Here is a 15,834-nt window from a genome sequence, read left to right on the forward strand (position 1 = left end):
AATCATTGGCCTCTTGCGCAGGCCTGAGTGGAGCGGGTAGCTCTAGGTCTCTCTCCCTCACTGGGTAATCAATACCAGCTCCTCACTGCCTCCTCCAAAACACATGCAGGAGCAAATGGAAAGAGAGTGGAAAAAGTGATGACCCCAACAAGATCTCCTTATATTTAAACAAGCAAGCAGTCCCTGAACAGTGGCGACTCCCCAGTTCCCACCAGTCTCTGTCATCTGCACCCAGTGAAAACACCATTAACCTTATTTGATGTCAGGCGTTTACATGGCTGCTACCCTCCGAAAGTACTGAGCAAATTGTTATGCATTCAGGGACTGGTGTGTCTGGTGAGGGATTTATTGTATTCTTTATTTAAGCTTTCTGAAACCTCATCCACTCAATCCAATCAATGAACAGGCTTTCCTTTCCATAAGACCACATCCATAAAAATTAGCAAAACAAACAAGAACCATTACTGTCACAATTATCATTAGTGTAAAATGCTATCAGGTCTGGTTATCGATGTAACAGAAGATTTTGCAGTTCCTTTCCCATAGCTATTTTCAACAACATTTACTATTTGCAAATGCATACAATTATATTAAATACATTTTATTACATTTTAGGTTACTTGTCAACATTGTTCAGTTAGGAAATGTTCACATTATTGATAGATAGATAGATAGATAGATAGATAGATAGATAGATAGATAGATAGATAGATAGATACTTTATTGATCCCCAGGGGAAATTCAAGCAAATGATGATAATTGATTTGTTAAACTATCAAGTGTTCATAAGTATCTTCCAGAGAAAGTAGCTGTGTCTGACAACTATTTATATTTTGTGTCCAACTCTATTCTGTGTCACATTTCAGTGCCAATAGCTGCAGGTGCTCTTAAGGGGATTACATTTCTCATCCTGGACATGTATTAAATCAGGAAGGCTCTTTGTATGCCAAAACCCAGCAGTGTTTCCACTGCCAGTGCATACAAACCAGAGTAGAGCATACTATTGTTGAAGCACTTGATATAGCATCTGCCTAGGATGACGCAGGCATGCCAGACAGCTTGCTCCAGACAACCAACACAGCTGGTCAGTGTTGTCTCACTGCCTATCAAGTTGTCTAACCAGAATTCCTCAGGTCTCTCTCTGTGAAGGCTGTCTGAAAGACACTTTGCCCTCTATAGGTTTAAGACCTGTATATCACATGCCCCACAGATTAGCACTCAATACTGTAAGAAAAAAACAGTGTTGAACTAACAAACTCTGGCATGGAACTTGACTTTGGATTTAAGACAAACGTTGATACACTGGCGTCCTAAATATTTACTGCTATAAAGAGTGAGAGGAGAAGAAGAAGAAATTATCCATCTTTTTTCTCATTGTGACATCATAATGAAATGCAGACATTCCACACATTCCTTGGCTGGCAGAGTGATGCTGTGTACAGTACCTCTGTGGCTTAAACCTTGTGAAGCTGATAAAGGCAGGCAGCTCTGTTGGGGTTGCTCACTGCAGTGCTTGGGTGAGTGCCTGTTTTCTCAGTCCATGCTGGACATTATCTGCTGCTCAATCAGAACATTCCTGCATTGACAATCATTCTAACACACTAAAGTCCATGGAGGGTTTATTCAAGGCAGCCGTGCTATTTCACAAGACAAGACAACAAACCATTTTTGAATTGCAATCTATTATTTTGGAGGTGTTTCTGAATTATTTATGTTTCCTAGGGTGCATGTTTATTTTTACAGAATGTTATCATGATAGCATGAACAGCATGCATGCACAGACTATTGACAATAGACAGGATTATTTGACCTCCCAGTGTATTCAGTGTTGCCATGTGAATAGAAAGGCTGTAGTCTACACTAGAGGTCTTTCGAAACCAAAGTGAAAACCTTTGTATCACATGTTAATGTTCATTCCTGTGTGGTGAGTTTAGATCCAGAACTATTCAAAACTGGACATTTTCTTTGGCTTGTCGTTAACTTTGTGACATAAGAAAGGACAACGTACTGTATCTGTGGCTGGGCGAATTCAGACACTCTCTCACAGCCGACCTTCTTTACCAGGATGACATATAGAGAGGAGGAGTACAGCTAGGGCTCTGTGGGCCTCTTGGATAAGGCGCTCTCCCTTAAATACACACACACTCAGACACACAGTCAACCCCCACCCACCCACACAGGACTCTTAACAGAAACCATCTGGATATGTTGGGCATGGAAAGCTGCTGATAAAATACCTGAAATAACGACATATAAATTATGTTGGGTCACAGTCAAGAGGGTGGAGAAATGGCATAAATAGTAAAGCTCTGATGTTAATCTTGACAGACAGTGAACCATGTGCCATTCTCTCCACTAGTAACCAGTGATGCCAGTAACGCGTTACTTAGTAACGCGTTAGTCTATTTTTACCACTTTTTTCAGTAACGAGTAATCTAACGCGCTACTATTTACAAACCAGTAATCAGATTAAAATTACTTATCTAAGTTACTGTGCGTTACTATTTTTGTAATTTTCCTTAATAAAAAGATATATTCTTTGCTTTCTTCTTGTCTTGGGGATTAATGTCATGTAGGCTATGCTCACGTTTTCAGCATGAGGACAATTCACGTGCAGCGACACAAACGTAAACAACAATGGAGGGAGAGAGAGAGATGCACATTTCATCAGTCATTACTTTGAGTTTGTGTCAGCTAAACATGACAACATTAAGGTACATTGTACATTCTGTGCTGGCGACAAAGTGCTGTCTAGCTAGACATCCCAAGTCTCCCGAAGTTTTGGGAGTCTCCCACATATTGATAGCGGCTTCCTGACGCCCGCAAATTACATAAAATCTCCCGGAACCTAGAGCGAACAAGAGCACGCAAGCCAGACCGGACTTCAAATCAAAGATTCTAGAATCTTTGCTTCAAATCGCGTGTGCATAGCTTAATGCGCACACAACGAAGAGGGAGAGAGAGAGGAGTGGTGCGTTTGTGCCTGAAGCGCATCCAAGACAGAGAGCATCCTGGTCTGTTTTGCTAAATCAACCAATCCGTTTTCAGTGTAAGTGCTTTATATCTCTTTTCTCCCAAACATAATTAATCAGTTCAGTCAGTGTATCTAGGAACAGAAGCGTCATGGCAGCGTCAGTGCCCCTCAAAAAGTTAGATTTAAGACCCATTTCACATCAGACTACACAAAAGTGTACCCATTGTCTCAAAAGATTAAAACATAATGATAATCTTGCACACTGCACTGTTTGTAACAGCAACTTTAGCATTGCTCACGGCGGGTTAAATGATTGCAAAAGACTTGTTGAGGTGAGTTTAACAAGTGTAATTTCATTTGCATATTACTCAGGCCTATAGGCTACAAGATGGCTAGTTGCCAAGGCTACATGAAAAAAAATCTACATATTTTACTATAACAATTTCTATCAATAGGCCTTCCTTATTTGGTGTACTTAGACATTATTGAACAAACATCTGAATTTCAGTATCTAAGTAGGTTAGGTTGGGATGTCTGCTATACATTGCTGTTAAAATGCACTTCCAGTATAGTGAGTATTGGCAAAACCAGTTATCATTTTTATGTTGAGGCGTTGGGGGTGTTGTCGGCAGCTGCTGAAAGTAACTAATAAAGTAACTTGTAATCTAACTTAGTTACTTTTAAAATCAAGTAATCAGTAAAGTAACTAAGTTACTTTTTAAAGGAGTAATCAGTAATCAGTAATCAGATTACTTTTTCAAGGTAACTGTGGCAACACTGCTAGTAACCTAGTACCTGGCAGCTGCTATGCTTTTGATAAAGGATTTTTAGGAATGGAATTCATCCTATTCGTTGTATTTAAGAAAACGGCTTCATCAAAACTTTGCAAATAGTAACAGTAAGATGTAATGAAATTATAAATAAATAAAGTCTAGGTGCAGTGTATATCAATTCTCTAGCTCCCTGGTCAAACAGCTGTGTTATATGAGAACTTTAATGTTCCTCTCCCAACAATTTCCATGGTGCTCCATGGTATGGCATTTGTTCCATCTGTTTTTTGTACTTCATTCTGAGATTTATACTTTGAGCTTTAGGCTATTGTAGCCTATGTGATTTTATTTTTTACCTACCAGTAGACTCATCCACACTTGCGCTATAGGCAAAGCAATTTGACACACATGACACTCATTTCTGCTTTCTTAAGGACTAATAATAATCTCAGAGCCCTTGGCTCTGTCTACCCTATCTGTCCTACATCCTGTCTCATCACTGTCACATCCTACCAGAACTTTTGACATTTTACTGTTCCTTCTGCTACAGTTGGTAATTAATTCCAGACTATCTTTTATCATCTGTTCCTTGTGGAAACTGTACCCAACTCTGTTCTCCTTTTCATTGAAAAACAAATACATTTAAATGCTGTCCTTATTGTGTTGACTGTTTAGAAAGATGTAGAAAAATCACTGACACACTTCTCTTGCTCTCACACATAGGGTTCACACATTTGTACAAGACACCTCAGTGAGTCAATGTAATTTTCATTTATAGCTTTTTTATTTTTATTTATATTTTTTCCCCCCATAACTAGGTTAAATGCTTAATTCCTCAACAGGACATCTTTTTTTATGAGGCCAATGCTGCCCTCTGTTGTTATGTATTTGGCACTACATGTAAAGAGTTAATTGGTTGGTCAGTACAAAAAGTACAGGACATGCAGCAGCAGCACTACTTCTCTATAAATAGCTCAAACACTTCAGGTTATGGTAGATATAGGCTACAAAAATCTTTAAACCTTATTTGGAACTTTTGGATGCAGTTCCATTGGGTTTGGAGTATACTTTACTATGATGTGTATTTCCTAGTGCTGCATGCTATGACTCAAGTACTTTTTGACGTTTCTGTATGTAAGGTGTTACATCTTTGTTTTGCCTGAATCCATTTTAGTTGTCAGTCCATTTTCATTCTCCTTTAATCCCTCCACTTTAACTGAAAATCGCTTTCTCAGGGCATTTCATTTAGACCCTATCTTTTCTTCTTGGACTGTTCAAGGCATGCCTGAGAAGCCAGCAGAGGCATGTAGGAACTCTTTTAAGGACATGGCTTCTCCTCCAAAATTCAGGTCAGAACGAAAATAATCTGTGATACTGTTGTGAACATTTAACTCATGTTTTCAATTTATGAATTGTAAGGTTTGTTTTAAGAACACAAGTTCTTGAATAGAATTGGGTACATAATATGGCAGCCGTTCAGAATTGAGTTGATTATTCCTGACATGACATTGAAATGTAGTATATGTTCCGGAACACTGGATTAGTAGAGTCCGAGCATCTGACCGGGTTCTGTCTTTTTAGCATGGGCAGTATGAGGAGGCCACTGACAACTGTGGATACCCATGCAAGAAGTATGTCCATACTGCAGAAAATGCGTTCATAATGTTCACTTAAAACCTGGGTTTTCCTCAACGTTATACTGTAGATTTCATGGTGTATATTATACTACATTTAGCTCAGTTCATGGTCCTGAATTGCCTTTCATCCCCCGTGCAGGCCATCCCAGAAGGCTGGCAATGGCTCAGCGGCCAGTAACAGCCCTAAGCCTTCCCAGAAGCACCTGCTCCATGGATATCTGGGACATTTTCTACAACAGACTCAATGAGAAAGGTCCCCCCGCCAAGACTGAGAAAGCAAGGAGGCCAGCTACTGCCAAACAACATGTCTGGGAATACTCCAGGCAAGACTTAGGGCAGTCTAGGGCCATATTAAAACTGATTTGTAGGATTATGGTTTGGCTCATATTATCAGCCTCTTTACAAAAGTACAGGCTATACCAAGTTCATAATCTGTGCATTATAACTAGCCTGTCAGCTCTGCATTATGGTCTCGTTTCACCCTTGACCTGTTGTAAGTTCTAGTCAGTTTTAACAGAATATTTCAGTGAAATTGCAATTGTTGTTTCAAAATTTCTGAAACAATGAAGAGAGGCCTCCTCCAAACTCTGATGCCATTAGAGATCCATTATAAAAACAGTTTTTCCTTACATGATTTTTTGCAGCTAATCTTATTCATTTTGCATGGCACAAAGAGATGCATTTTTTACATGACATTAACAATAATACACAAGACTAGAGAATTTCTGGTAGCAAAAATATATTGAAATATATATTACCTTTTCTGCAGTACGACAGGTCATATGAAAATCATGGAGGTCCAGGCTCAGGGGCATTTTGTGAGGCTTGGGAACTGCTCCCAGACAGAGCAGGACATTGGAGGGTATTACCTGCAGCAGAGCATTAAGGGACAGCCTGTCAACTGCTTCCTCTTCCCACCGAGAACATTCATTCAACCTGGAGCCTCAATCACTGTGAGTCACTGGTGTGAAAGACTCACAGTCTGCCTTCCGTGCCCAAGGATGTTCTATTGCAGGATGTTCTATCTCATATCTCTGGTCGGTCACATCTATGCAGAAAATATCTAGCAAGTGTAAAGAGAAACACTCCATACCCTTTGAAGAGCAGTAATCAACATCTCTAATGATTTTTGCATTTATCTTCTTGTCATAAATCATAGAATATAGAACATAACAGACCTCAATATTGTGCAAATTTTCTCTGGCACAATTTCATTGAGTGGAATATGTGAGGATTCACAAAAAACACACAAGACATGTACAAAACAACAATCATATTAATAACACTCTTGACAAACATTTTCACAATAATAATAATTTAAAAAAAACATAGCTAGGATATCACCAAAGCATCTCAGTGACAACATACTTTCTCTTTTTCATTTATTCATAAGGTTTGGTCAGAACATTGCAGACCTTGTGCACATTCTTTTAATGATCATGTGTGGACTGGACTATCGCAAATTGGATCAAGCCCTGAATACACCACTATCTTGTGTACGACAAATGGTCAAGTGAGCACAATTCTTTCAAACAGTAAAAAAAAACATGTAATATATCACATATTCTATAGACAGGAAACTTCACTTTATATGTTAATAAACATATAATAAAATCAACAGACAGATGTTCATCATCTTCATCAAAAGCTGTTTGTATATTTGTTGGGTGGTTAGGCAGTGGCATGGTACAGGCCAGCTCGGCGCTCCATGTTGAGAACATGCCAAGCTTGGGAGGAACCTGAGAGAAAGCCACAGAGCAGGGCTGGCCACTCTCTATCAAGAGGAGATAGTAAGAGGGCCACACCACAAGACATAGCAAAGCAAGAACCTCATCTCAAACACTCAGACCCGGCACCCTTCCTACGCCTGCGAAGGTGAATTGATCACAATCTCACACTGAAAAATGGCCTAAATTGTGAACTATCCTTATTCCTGTGTGCCATTCAAATGATGCTATGACATGTCCTTGACAGGAAAACAGATGCGATAAGAGTGTCTCAAAGCCCGTGGGCCCAAAGCCCCTCCTCCATCACTCACCCCTGCTGCATCAGCGTCTGGCCTCAGGCACACACCAAAACAAACATACCAATGCAGGAGCCAAGACGCTCACAAAAAAAGGTGAATTTACCAAGGTATTGTTTGATATTAACTATATTTTTCCGCAGATATTTACTTAGAGTCATTATATAGCTATTTATTAATTATTAGATGGTTTAAGGTAGGTACATTTTCATTGCTTTGCTAGTTGATTAAAAATATGTTTGCAGTCCTTGAAGAACAACGAATGACAAAAGCCAGATTATCGGAGTCAGTTGCTGTATATTTTCATGATGTTAACTACAGGCTATGGAAAAGAAATATGCACCAAACAAGACGGTGTGAGACAATGAACAGGCAGACGATTCCATCACTTACATACTCACTCCTTTCTCCACCCTCCTTTCTCCACCCTCCTTTCTCCATCAACATTCTTTATACATACATTTCAAACTTATATCATGAGCAAGCGTCTTCATTGTAATTACATAGCCTAGCTGTTGGTCACAATGATTTGTTTTCCCTCCTTCAGCAATGTTGTGACACCAGTCTTTATATTTCATATTTTACAGCCTATATTTTATTTATATTTTACACATAATAACATGTGTAACACTTGCCTGCATACTCCACAGTGATTTCGGATCTAACAACTTATCATAAAAGTTCATATAGAGAGCTTTGTACAATACTCTGAGCATTGGAAGGTGTTTGTTGTTGTTTCTGTGATCTGTCATTATAAAACTATTGAGAATGTCGTTTCCTTCCTCTCAGGCATGCAGAGAAGGGGTAGTTGGACCCATTTAAGGAGAGCAGTGGTGCAACTTAAACCTTTAAGCCACGTAAACAGCATATCTAGATTATTTCACATATCTAACAATAAAGATTGTGTTTAATGTAGATTGTGCAATAAAGTGCTTTAGAGAAAGACTACCTCTACTTAATTGATTAGGTGTAATTATATAGGCGTAGCCTATATATATATATATATATATATATATATATATATATATATATATTTATATACATGAATGGTCATACAAAACATACCACAGTGTGGAAAAGCCTCCAAAAGTCATTCTAAAAGGATTACTGCACATCTTCAACAACCATTACTTTTGATAATTATATATTCCTCTGTTCAAAATGCAGTCTCAATAGTAATTTTATTTTCTAGAATTTCACAGATATTTTAAAGGAAAGCTGTACACAAACTGTTTGTTTTGTTTCCATTTCCATTTAGCCTATTTGACATTTACTTATGAGTCATATTTGACCAGATAATAGTTCCTTTTAAAAGTCTGAAGGATATTCACAAAGTTAATGGACATCTGCATTTAGAGCCTACAGCAATATCACAATAATCTCCCTTTAAGAAGGCAGGGACTTATACAGTAACGCATTCTGTGATGCACTTAAGCTTACCACTCACAATAAAGTCTGGCATAAAAAAACGATTCAATTATTGACCTCTGTATACTAATTTCATACATTCTTGTGACACTCCCCACTAACCATTGAATGACTTCTCGCCTTCCTGGATCCGGACAATTTTGAACACACCCTTTGTTTTCTGCATACCAAGTTAACTGACAGGGAATGAACGAATCAGAGTAGATATCTGCTCTGACGTAGTATGTGAACTATGCTGCGTGTATTTATAGATCCTATTTAAACGCTGAGGACTGAAACGGAATTCCTCAATCGTCTCCCTGCTTCTGTACGGCAGGCAATTCACTATTGTCTCTCGTACTGTGGCATTTTTTCCATGGAACCTTGTCTTACTGTTATATGACAGATTTGTGTTGAAATTGAGACCTACTGGAAAACACTAACGAGAAATCGTAAAGCTTTGAGGACTGAAATAAAACTGAACTCTTCCTATAGTCGAGTTATTGACCCGGGCATGATAAACAAATGTTCTCCACTTAAGGTGGGCTGCGCACGGTCACTACACACAGTCTGATCTAAGTTGAGTGCAAGCCATACGCAAAACTCCAGAGGTCCGCACATTTGTAGCCTATTTTGGTTAGCATACTGCATTTTACACCATTTTACCCGTGACAATTGGGGTGTGAACTGCTTCGTGCTCTGATTCAACACCTTGAAGTCAGGGTAATCCCTAGCATTTTCAGTTCATATGTGGAAACATTTGGGGAACCACCGAACGGACCGTCTTCCTATTCAACGTTGTCTGGGTAAGTGGTCTTTCAAAATTAGCTTTTCTGATTCTCAGTTTCCGCCCTGTTTTCTCTGACGGCCAACAAACCAGCCGTCAAAAGAGTGTTTCACTTTTATGTCGCTGATTTTACAGTAGTAGTCTAAAATGGTCTCATCCCTTCAACCGTCAATGACCATTTTAACCGGAAAATGTTAGGATATCATCCGAGGGAAGTTTGAATTAGTCTATTTTACATTTTAAAAGGAAAACAGAAGGTAAGAAATTTCGTTTAATTTATTTAACAACGAATGTCACAATTGATGTAATTGGATATGTGAGTACAGTGTCAGTTTTGTTGCTTTTGTTTATGACTGGAAATGAGTTTTTGCTGACGAATGAATCCAACACACCCAAATGATTAAACATTTTTGCGCGGCCCAGCAGCAAACCTACATGCAGGGCGATACACTTTAGCCAATACTGTAAGAAATGTTTAGTGGAATTAGACATGGCATTTAACCTTCAAATGAAACATTATTCTGCAAGGTGCAAACTTGAAAATGTACCTAACATTACCATAACAGTGGTAAGAATTTAGAAAAAAGCATATTGTTTTAGTCGTTATTTTTTATAGTTCAGCCCACATACTGTAAGAACATGTTTGTTTTATTTTGCCTTACATGTTACAGTATTCTATGATCAGGGTTGAGCTACCATGTAGCCTAACTGATGTCAGGATATGTTCATTGAATTAATCTTTTTATTATAAGAGCTTGAATCTGTCATTTACCATAGGCTTTATTTCACATTTCCCTAACATTATCATCAATAATCAATAGATCTGACTGGAAACCACAAAATTGTGCTAAAATGTCCTAACCACTTGATTAAGGCCTGCTGCATGCCCTAGGGATCTGCCCAATGCACCTGGGACAAGAAGACCATTTAATTTAAACTTTAACATAAAAAGAAGGCAGGACTGTCTACTGATAATACCAACAACAACGGGTTGGTCCGTACCATGTACTTAGGCTACAATGTAAAGCTTCATGTTTGCCCAGAGAGAAAGTAGGAGGGAGACTTTACATTTTAAAAACGTCAGATGGAAAGATGATGGCTTAGACTTAAGAAAAACACCTTAACATCTGCATCAGCATTCACTCTTAATACTTGTAAGCTGAAACAGTAAAAGGTTGATGAAGTACATACAGTAAATGGTTTGATGGGATGTCATTTTCTTTTGTTTAACAGTGGCAAACTTGGTGGACCTGAAAAAATCGTATTGATTGTTGCTTTATTGATTTTTGAACTGATGTGCCGTCTAGTTCAGTATATCTGTCTCCGCTTTGTCCCTTAGCTACATTATATCTGGATATGGGGTCATTCACGTTACTAGTTACTACCATTTGCAGATATTTATTTTAATTAAATGTCCTGAAATAAAAAGAAAACACCAAGTCCAACTTAAGGGTCAGGATGATGTTGAGGTACACAGGTGCACATTGTAAGCCACATCCTCAGAGCTGGTTGTGGTAGCAACATCTCTGTCTCCCTCTCCACCTGTCAGATTAGGACGAGTGAGTCATCGTAGTTTGTGAAGTCACAAGTTGCAACACAGCATCTGCTTTGACAAACTGTCAGTTAGGAAACTCGTCAAGAAAGGAAAAAAACATTCCATGCTGAAGCTTTTGAGGAAATGCAGAGTCAGTATTTTAGCATTGATGTCATTGATGATGGTGAAAGATTGGGACTTCTGGGCACATGTACTAGTAAAAGTTTCCGCTAGCATAGCAGCAATGTTCTAATTCACTCACAGCTTTGTAACAGTATGGTGAACTTGGAAATATGCCAATGGCTGTCATGCTACTTGGTATGTACTCCTGTCACTCATCTGGTTGAAGTAGACATTGGCAGTACACGCCTTTCTTACCACTGGGTAGAATTTCAAGGAAGCACCAGTATTGTTGAAATACATGCTCCTGGGAATGGTATGGTTTAAAAGACATTAACTGTTCTTCAAGCTAGTTTTTATACAAGACGTTCTTCACAGGAAAAACTCTTTTCTGGTAAAAAGGGATTCTTCTGACTTGAAGAGGTCATTTCAGAGCTGCGCATTTTGTCAAAAGTGTTCTAAATGAAATCTCCAAAACATCTCATCAGAAAGGAGAACTTTTATAGCTGTTTCTATAACTGGGACACACCCAAGAACCTTTGTTTGAAATTGTGCTTTCCCTAAATAGAACTGGAATGTGCTTTGAAAGAGATGAAATATCCATGTGTTATGTGCAAAAGGATTAATAGACATTCCTACGATTTAGGTTTGGGAAGTTCCCCCCTGAAGGTCTGAGGGTAGGATATGTATTAATTATGACTCATGTGCCTCTGTTCCCCAGGTGAATAATGACGGAATATAAACTGGTGGTAGTGGGGGCTGGTGGCGTGGGGAAAAGCGCCTTGACAATCCAGCTCATCCAGAACCATTTTGTTGATGAGTACGACCCTACAATTGAGGTGAATGAAACACTAATGAGTGATGTGATTTTACTAATGTAGATAATACAGTATCCAGTAGCAGATAGCCATTGCTGTACCATAGCAATATGCCCCACCCAACATGCTGGTCTGGACCTATCCCCTTCCAGGACTCATACAGGAAGCAGGTGGTGATTGATGGAGAGACCTGTCTGTTGGACATCCTGGACACAGCAGGACAGGAGGAGTACAGCGCCATGAGGGACCAGTACATGAGGACAGGAGAGGGCTTTCTCTGTGTCTTCGCTATCAACAATAGCAAGTCATTTGAGGATATCCACCACTACAGGTATTGTAGGTTTTTTAGGTCAGGTCTTGAGATAACTTTGCTCTGTTATCCACCTTATTCCGGAAACCTACCTACATTCCAGTTTTCATCTTCCATCCATTCTCTTTATAACTTGCAATCTCAGTAGGCTAACTTCATTGTTATATTTCTTTGAAAATGTTTACAATTCTTCACTCAAAAGGAATATTTAGTATAGGTCTGACCGAAAAGGTATAAGTTCACTTTCACATGGCTTCTAGCATATGAAGCCACACCGCAGCTTCGGCCAGAAATAGATAAACACATTTTGGATTACTGAAGTGTCATAGCAATACCCATTTTTTTTTGGCTCAGGAATAAACTGGATAGATGATATAGATTATGCAGGTGTTAAACATCTTATACACAAACTAAATAATAGTGAAAATGGCATTCATGTATCGATGGATATGCTGGAAAATGTTCATGAAACAGTTGTTTATGATGTTTTGTACTATGCATGCAGGGAACAGATCAAGAGGGTAAAGGACTCAGAGGATGTTCCCATGGTCCTGGTGGGTAATAAGTGTGATCTTCCATCTCGGACTGTCGACTCCAAGCAGGCTCTGGACCTAGCCTGGAGCTATCGGATCCCCTTTATAGAAACCTCCGCCAAAACCAGACAGGTATGAAGCAAGACAGACAAAAAGAGAACAATGGTTGTATTGTATTGAGTTATTATATGTCAGCTTCTAAACATTGATTATGGTATTGCTTATTTTCCCACAGGGTGTTGACGACGCCTTCTACACACTAGTGCGAGAAATTCGCAAACACAAAGAGAAAATGAGTAAAGAGGGCAAGAAGAAGAAGAAGTCAAAGACTAAGTGTAGCATCATGTGAAGGATGAGTGTTGAAGTGAACCACACTCCCATGCACAAACACACACTATTGCATTAAGGACGCTGTTGGAGAAAACCAAATTAAAAACAAACTCTTTTTTTGTCTTCTTGAAATGCCAAAGTGTGCTTTTTAACAAGTGTGGCATTACTGAACTTCACAAAAACTCATCCACTGTAAACTCATCCAAGTACCCCAGCAAACTGCTGCATCGGTTTCCCTCTTGGTGTTTTACCTGTGTCTGTCGGATGGTTGTGTTCAGTTGGTGACCCCAAAGTCTTACCGAAATGGACATGGTATCTCCTCTTCCTGCTTTATGTGTGATCACTGTCTCCTCTCCTGAATATTCTCCTCACAAGGGAGGTTCAAGAGTCTAGCACATACTGTCCACTGTCTTCTCAAACACTAATTCCCCTCACTGGAGTCTGGGAATGGCTATTTAACTCTGACGCTGACTATTGTGGGAGGGCGTTCCCCATCGAGAACTGTCATGCATTTTACAGCAATCTACTGGAATCGGAATATGACGAAATACTGTACCGTTCTGTCAGGTCAGCTCATAGTGCTTCATGAATAAAGCCACTGGACGAGAACTTAAATGGACAGCACCAGTATGTTATTTTGCGTTGTTCAGTCATTGAGGACATTGGTTGGTTGATCCCAGAATAACACGCTAAGATCCCCTTATTTTGTGTTGAGGACTTAAACACCTGACAACTTTTTTTGTTATTTCGTTTTTGTGTGTGAAAATGACACGTGAGGTTCTTCCAATGAACACTTGGTCGCTCACAATGTAGTGAGCAAATGCAGAGACATTTATCGTTCGTTTTAATTTTTTTGCTATTCGATTCCTGCAACAGTGCACAAGCCTTTATGTTGATGATGTCATGGAGCATTCTTTTGTCTGTGCCATGCCTAAACTAACAATGCTGTAAAATATCTTTACTAAAAATGCAGGGTGTCGTTGTACAGTATCGCATTTGTCTACTATGTTAAACAGTTATAACCTGTTTGTAAAGGTTTCACTGAGGTTTTGATTTGTTTATGAGTGGTCCTTCTAATCCTATTTTATCATTAAAGTTAGAGTGTAATCGGGAATTGACCCCAACAGCATTAATGTATAAAAGTACCAATGTACTTTCACACTCTCAAATGCATTGATGGTTGTACATAAATGTAGTTATCGTTTTTCTTTGTTTGTTTATTTTGTCAGTTTTGTGTCCTGAATGGTCTATAGTTAAAAAAAGCACCTGCACCTAATGGTCATAAATACATTACGTTCAGTTATTTCAGTTATAAGTGGGAAAGTGAGAAGACTGGCTAGCTGATTATGTGTTTTTATTTTTAAATGTCTCTTAGGCTAACATCATGCGTTGTGTGATATGTAACATTTACATTGCTATATTGTTTGTTCCACACCTATCTAATATTGGTGCCATTAATAAAATTTTTAGAACAGTTGATTATTTAAATAATGCATTTAAGTCCATATTCTATGTTGTGCAATATGAGCCATCTTGGGCGGAGGCAAGTGACAACCGGGTGATAAGCGGGATAACGGCCGCCGAGGTGTCCTGTTATACGGAATTAATGGACGAGGGCGAGGGGCAAAAACTCCCCGACGCGCAGCGGAGGGGAGTTGCCTCCGCCCAAGTCCATTAATTCCGTATAACTGGACACACCTCGAAGGCCGTTATCCCGCTTATCACCCGGTTGCCCACTGTAAACACGCGGTTCTGTTTAAAACGCTCACTAGTTCAGCTTGTTGTACAACTTTAGCATGGACAGTTAGCTTGTTTACAGTTGATTCCATTGTTGGGAAGCCTGCAACCAAAAGATTCTAGAGCGCTGAAACCGTCGTCCTACTATGGTTGTTATAGTTACCATTCATAAGCATTGATATGGAACGGTATCCTGTTATTCAGAATTAAAGGCCACCCGCCAGCCAATCAGAAAAGAGTATTTATTCTCTCCGGGTGATAAAGACCTATAATAGACTATGTCCATTGCTCTTGAAGTGCACATAACTACTCAGTCAGAGGTGTGTCCCATTTCCCCAATAAGTCCAAGTAGAGTAAATTTCACTCTATCCACACGCACTCTGCAGTCATTAGAGAACTGCACTGACCTACAACACATAATTGAACTTATAGGCCAGTTAAGCTGCTTACCTATTGTGAACATTGAGGCCTAAAAATGGCTAATAACAAAGCCTTTCACATATGCATTCTTAAGAACCCTGTGTTTATGTATATTTTTGTTAATCTGTTAATTTTTGTTCAACTTTTTTTTCATTTGCAGGATGGAAATAATATCACAGATTATATACAGTATCTACCTTTGAAATTCTTCCTCAGATCTATACAAACTTGGCATACCCACTGCATGTAGTTTCTCACTTCTTTTGTGTAGGAATTTGTGGACAGCATTTATGTTGATGGGGTAACTCAGCTTTAGACACACAGATGTCTTGATATGCAATGAATAGGGTTGATTACTACATACTGTACATACTGTAAATGTTTGTAAATGTGACTCTTCAGCTAGTTCTGCTTACATTTGTGTGCCATCACCT

At 39.0% G+C, this 15,834-nt stretch overlaps 1 protein-coding gene across 2 annotated transcripts; it reads left to right on the plus strand.

The window, feature by feature from the left end:
- The first annotated feature begins 9,135 nt into the window (after positions 1-9,135).
- On the plus strand, positions 9,136-14,720 carry LOC143136011 (GTPase KRas-like). Of its 2 annotated transcripts, none has more exons than XM_076296426.1 (5): positions 9,136-9,617; positions 11,974-12,091; positions 12,223-12,401; positions 12,886-13,045; positions 13,149-14,720. In XM_076296426.1, the coding sequence occupies exons 2-5, from the start codon at positions 11,981-11,983 to the stop codon at positions 13,260-13,262; spliced, it is 564 nt and encodes a 187-aa protein (XP_076152541.1). In that variant the 5' UTR covers positions 9,136-9,617; positions 11,974-11,980; the 3' UTR covers positions 13,263-14,720. The 2 variants fall into 2 exon arrangements, with proteins under 2 accessions (XP_076152541.1, XP_076152542.1); XM_076296427.1 differs by lacking the exon at positions 9,136-9,617 and adding an exon at positions 9,644-9,855.
- Positions 14,721-15,834: the final 1,114 nt, after the last annotated feature.

Source organism: Alosa pseudoharengus, unplaced genomic scaffold, assembly GCF_046254945.1.
Source record: "Alosa pseudoharengus isolate Yale_2024_CS ecotype anadromous, Long Island Sound unplaced genomic scaffold, YU_APseudo_1.1 YU_APseudo_1.1_scf_20, whole genome shotgun sequence".
Lineage (NCBI taxonomy): Eukaryota > Metazoa > Chordata > Actinopteri > Clupeiformes > Clupeidae > Alosa > Alosa pseudoharengus.

Bases quoted from the DNA above. Each gene is read 5' to 3' on its own strand.
- LOC143136011 (XM_076296426.1), top strand. From the start codon at position 11,981: ATGACGGAATATAAACTGGTGGTAGTGGGGGCTGGTGGCGTGGGGAAA. The intron at 12,092-12,222 runs GTGAATGAAACA...ATCCCCTTCCAG, and splicing joins AGTACGACCCTACAATTGAG to GACTCATACAGGAAGCAGGT. The intron at 12,402-12,885 runs GTATTGTAGGTT...CTATGCATGCAG, and splicing joins GAGGATATCCACCACTACAG to GGAACAGATCAAGAGGGTAA.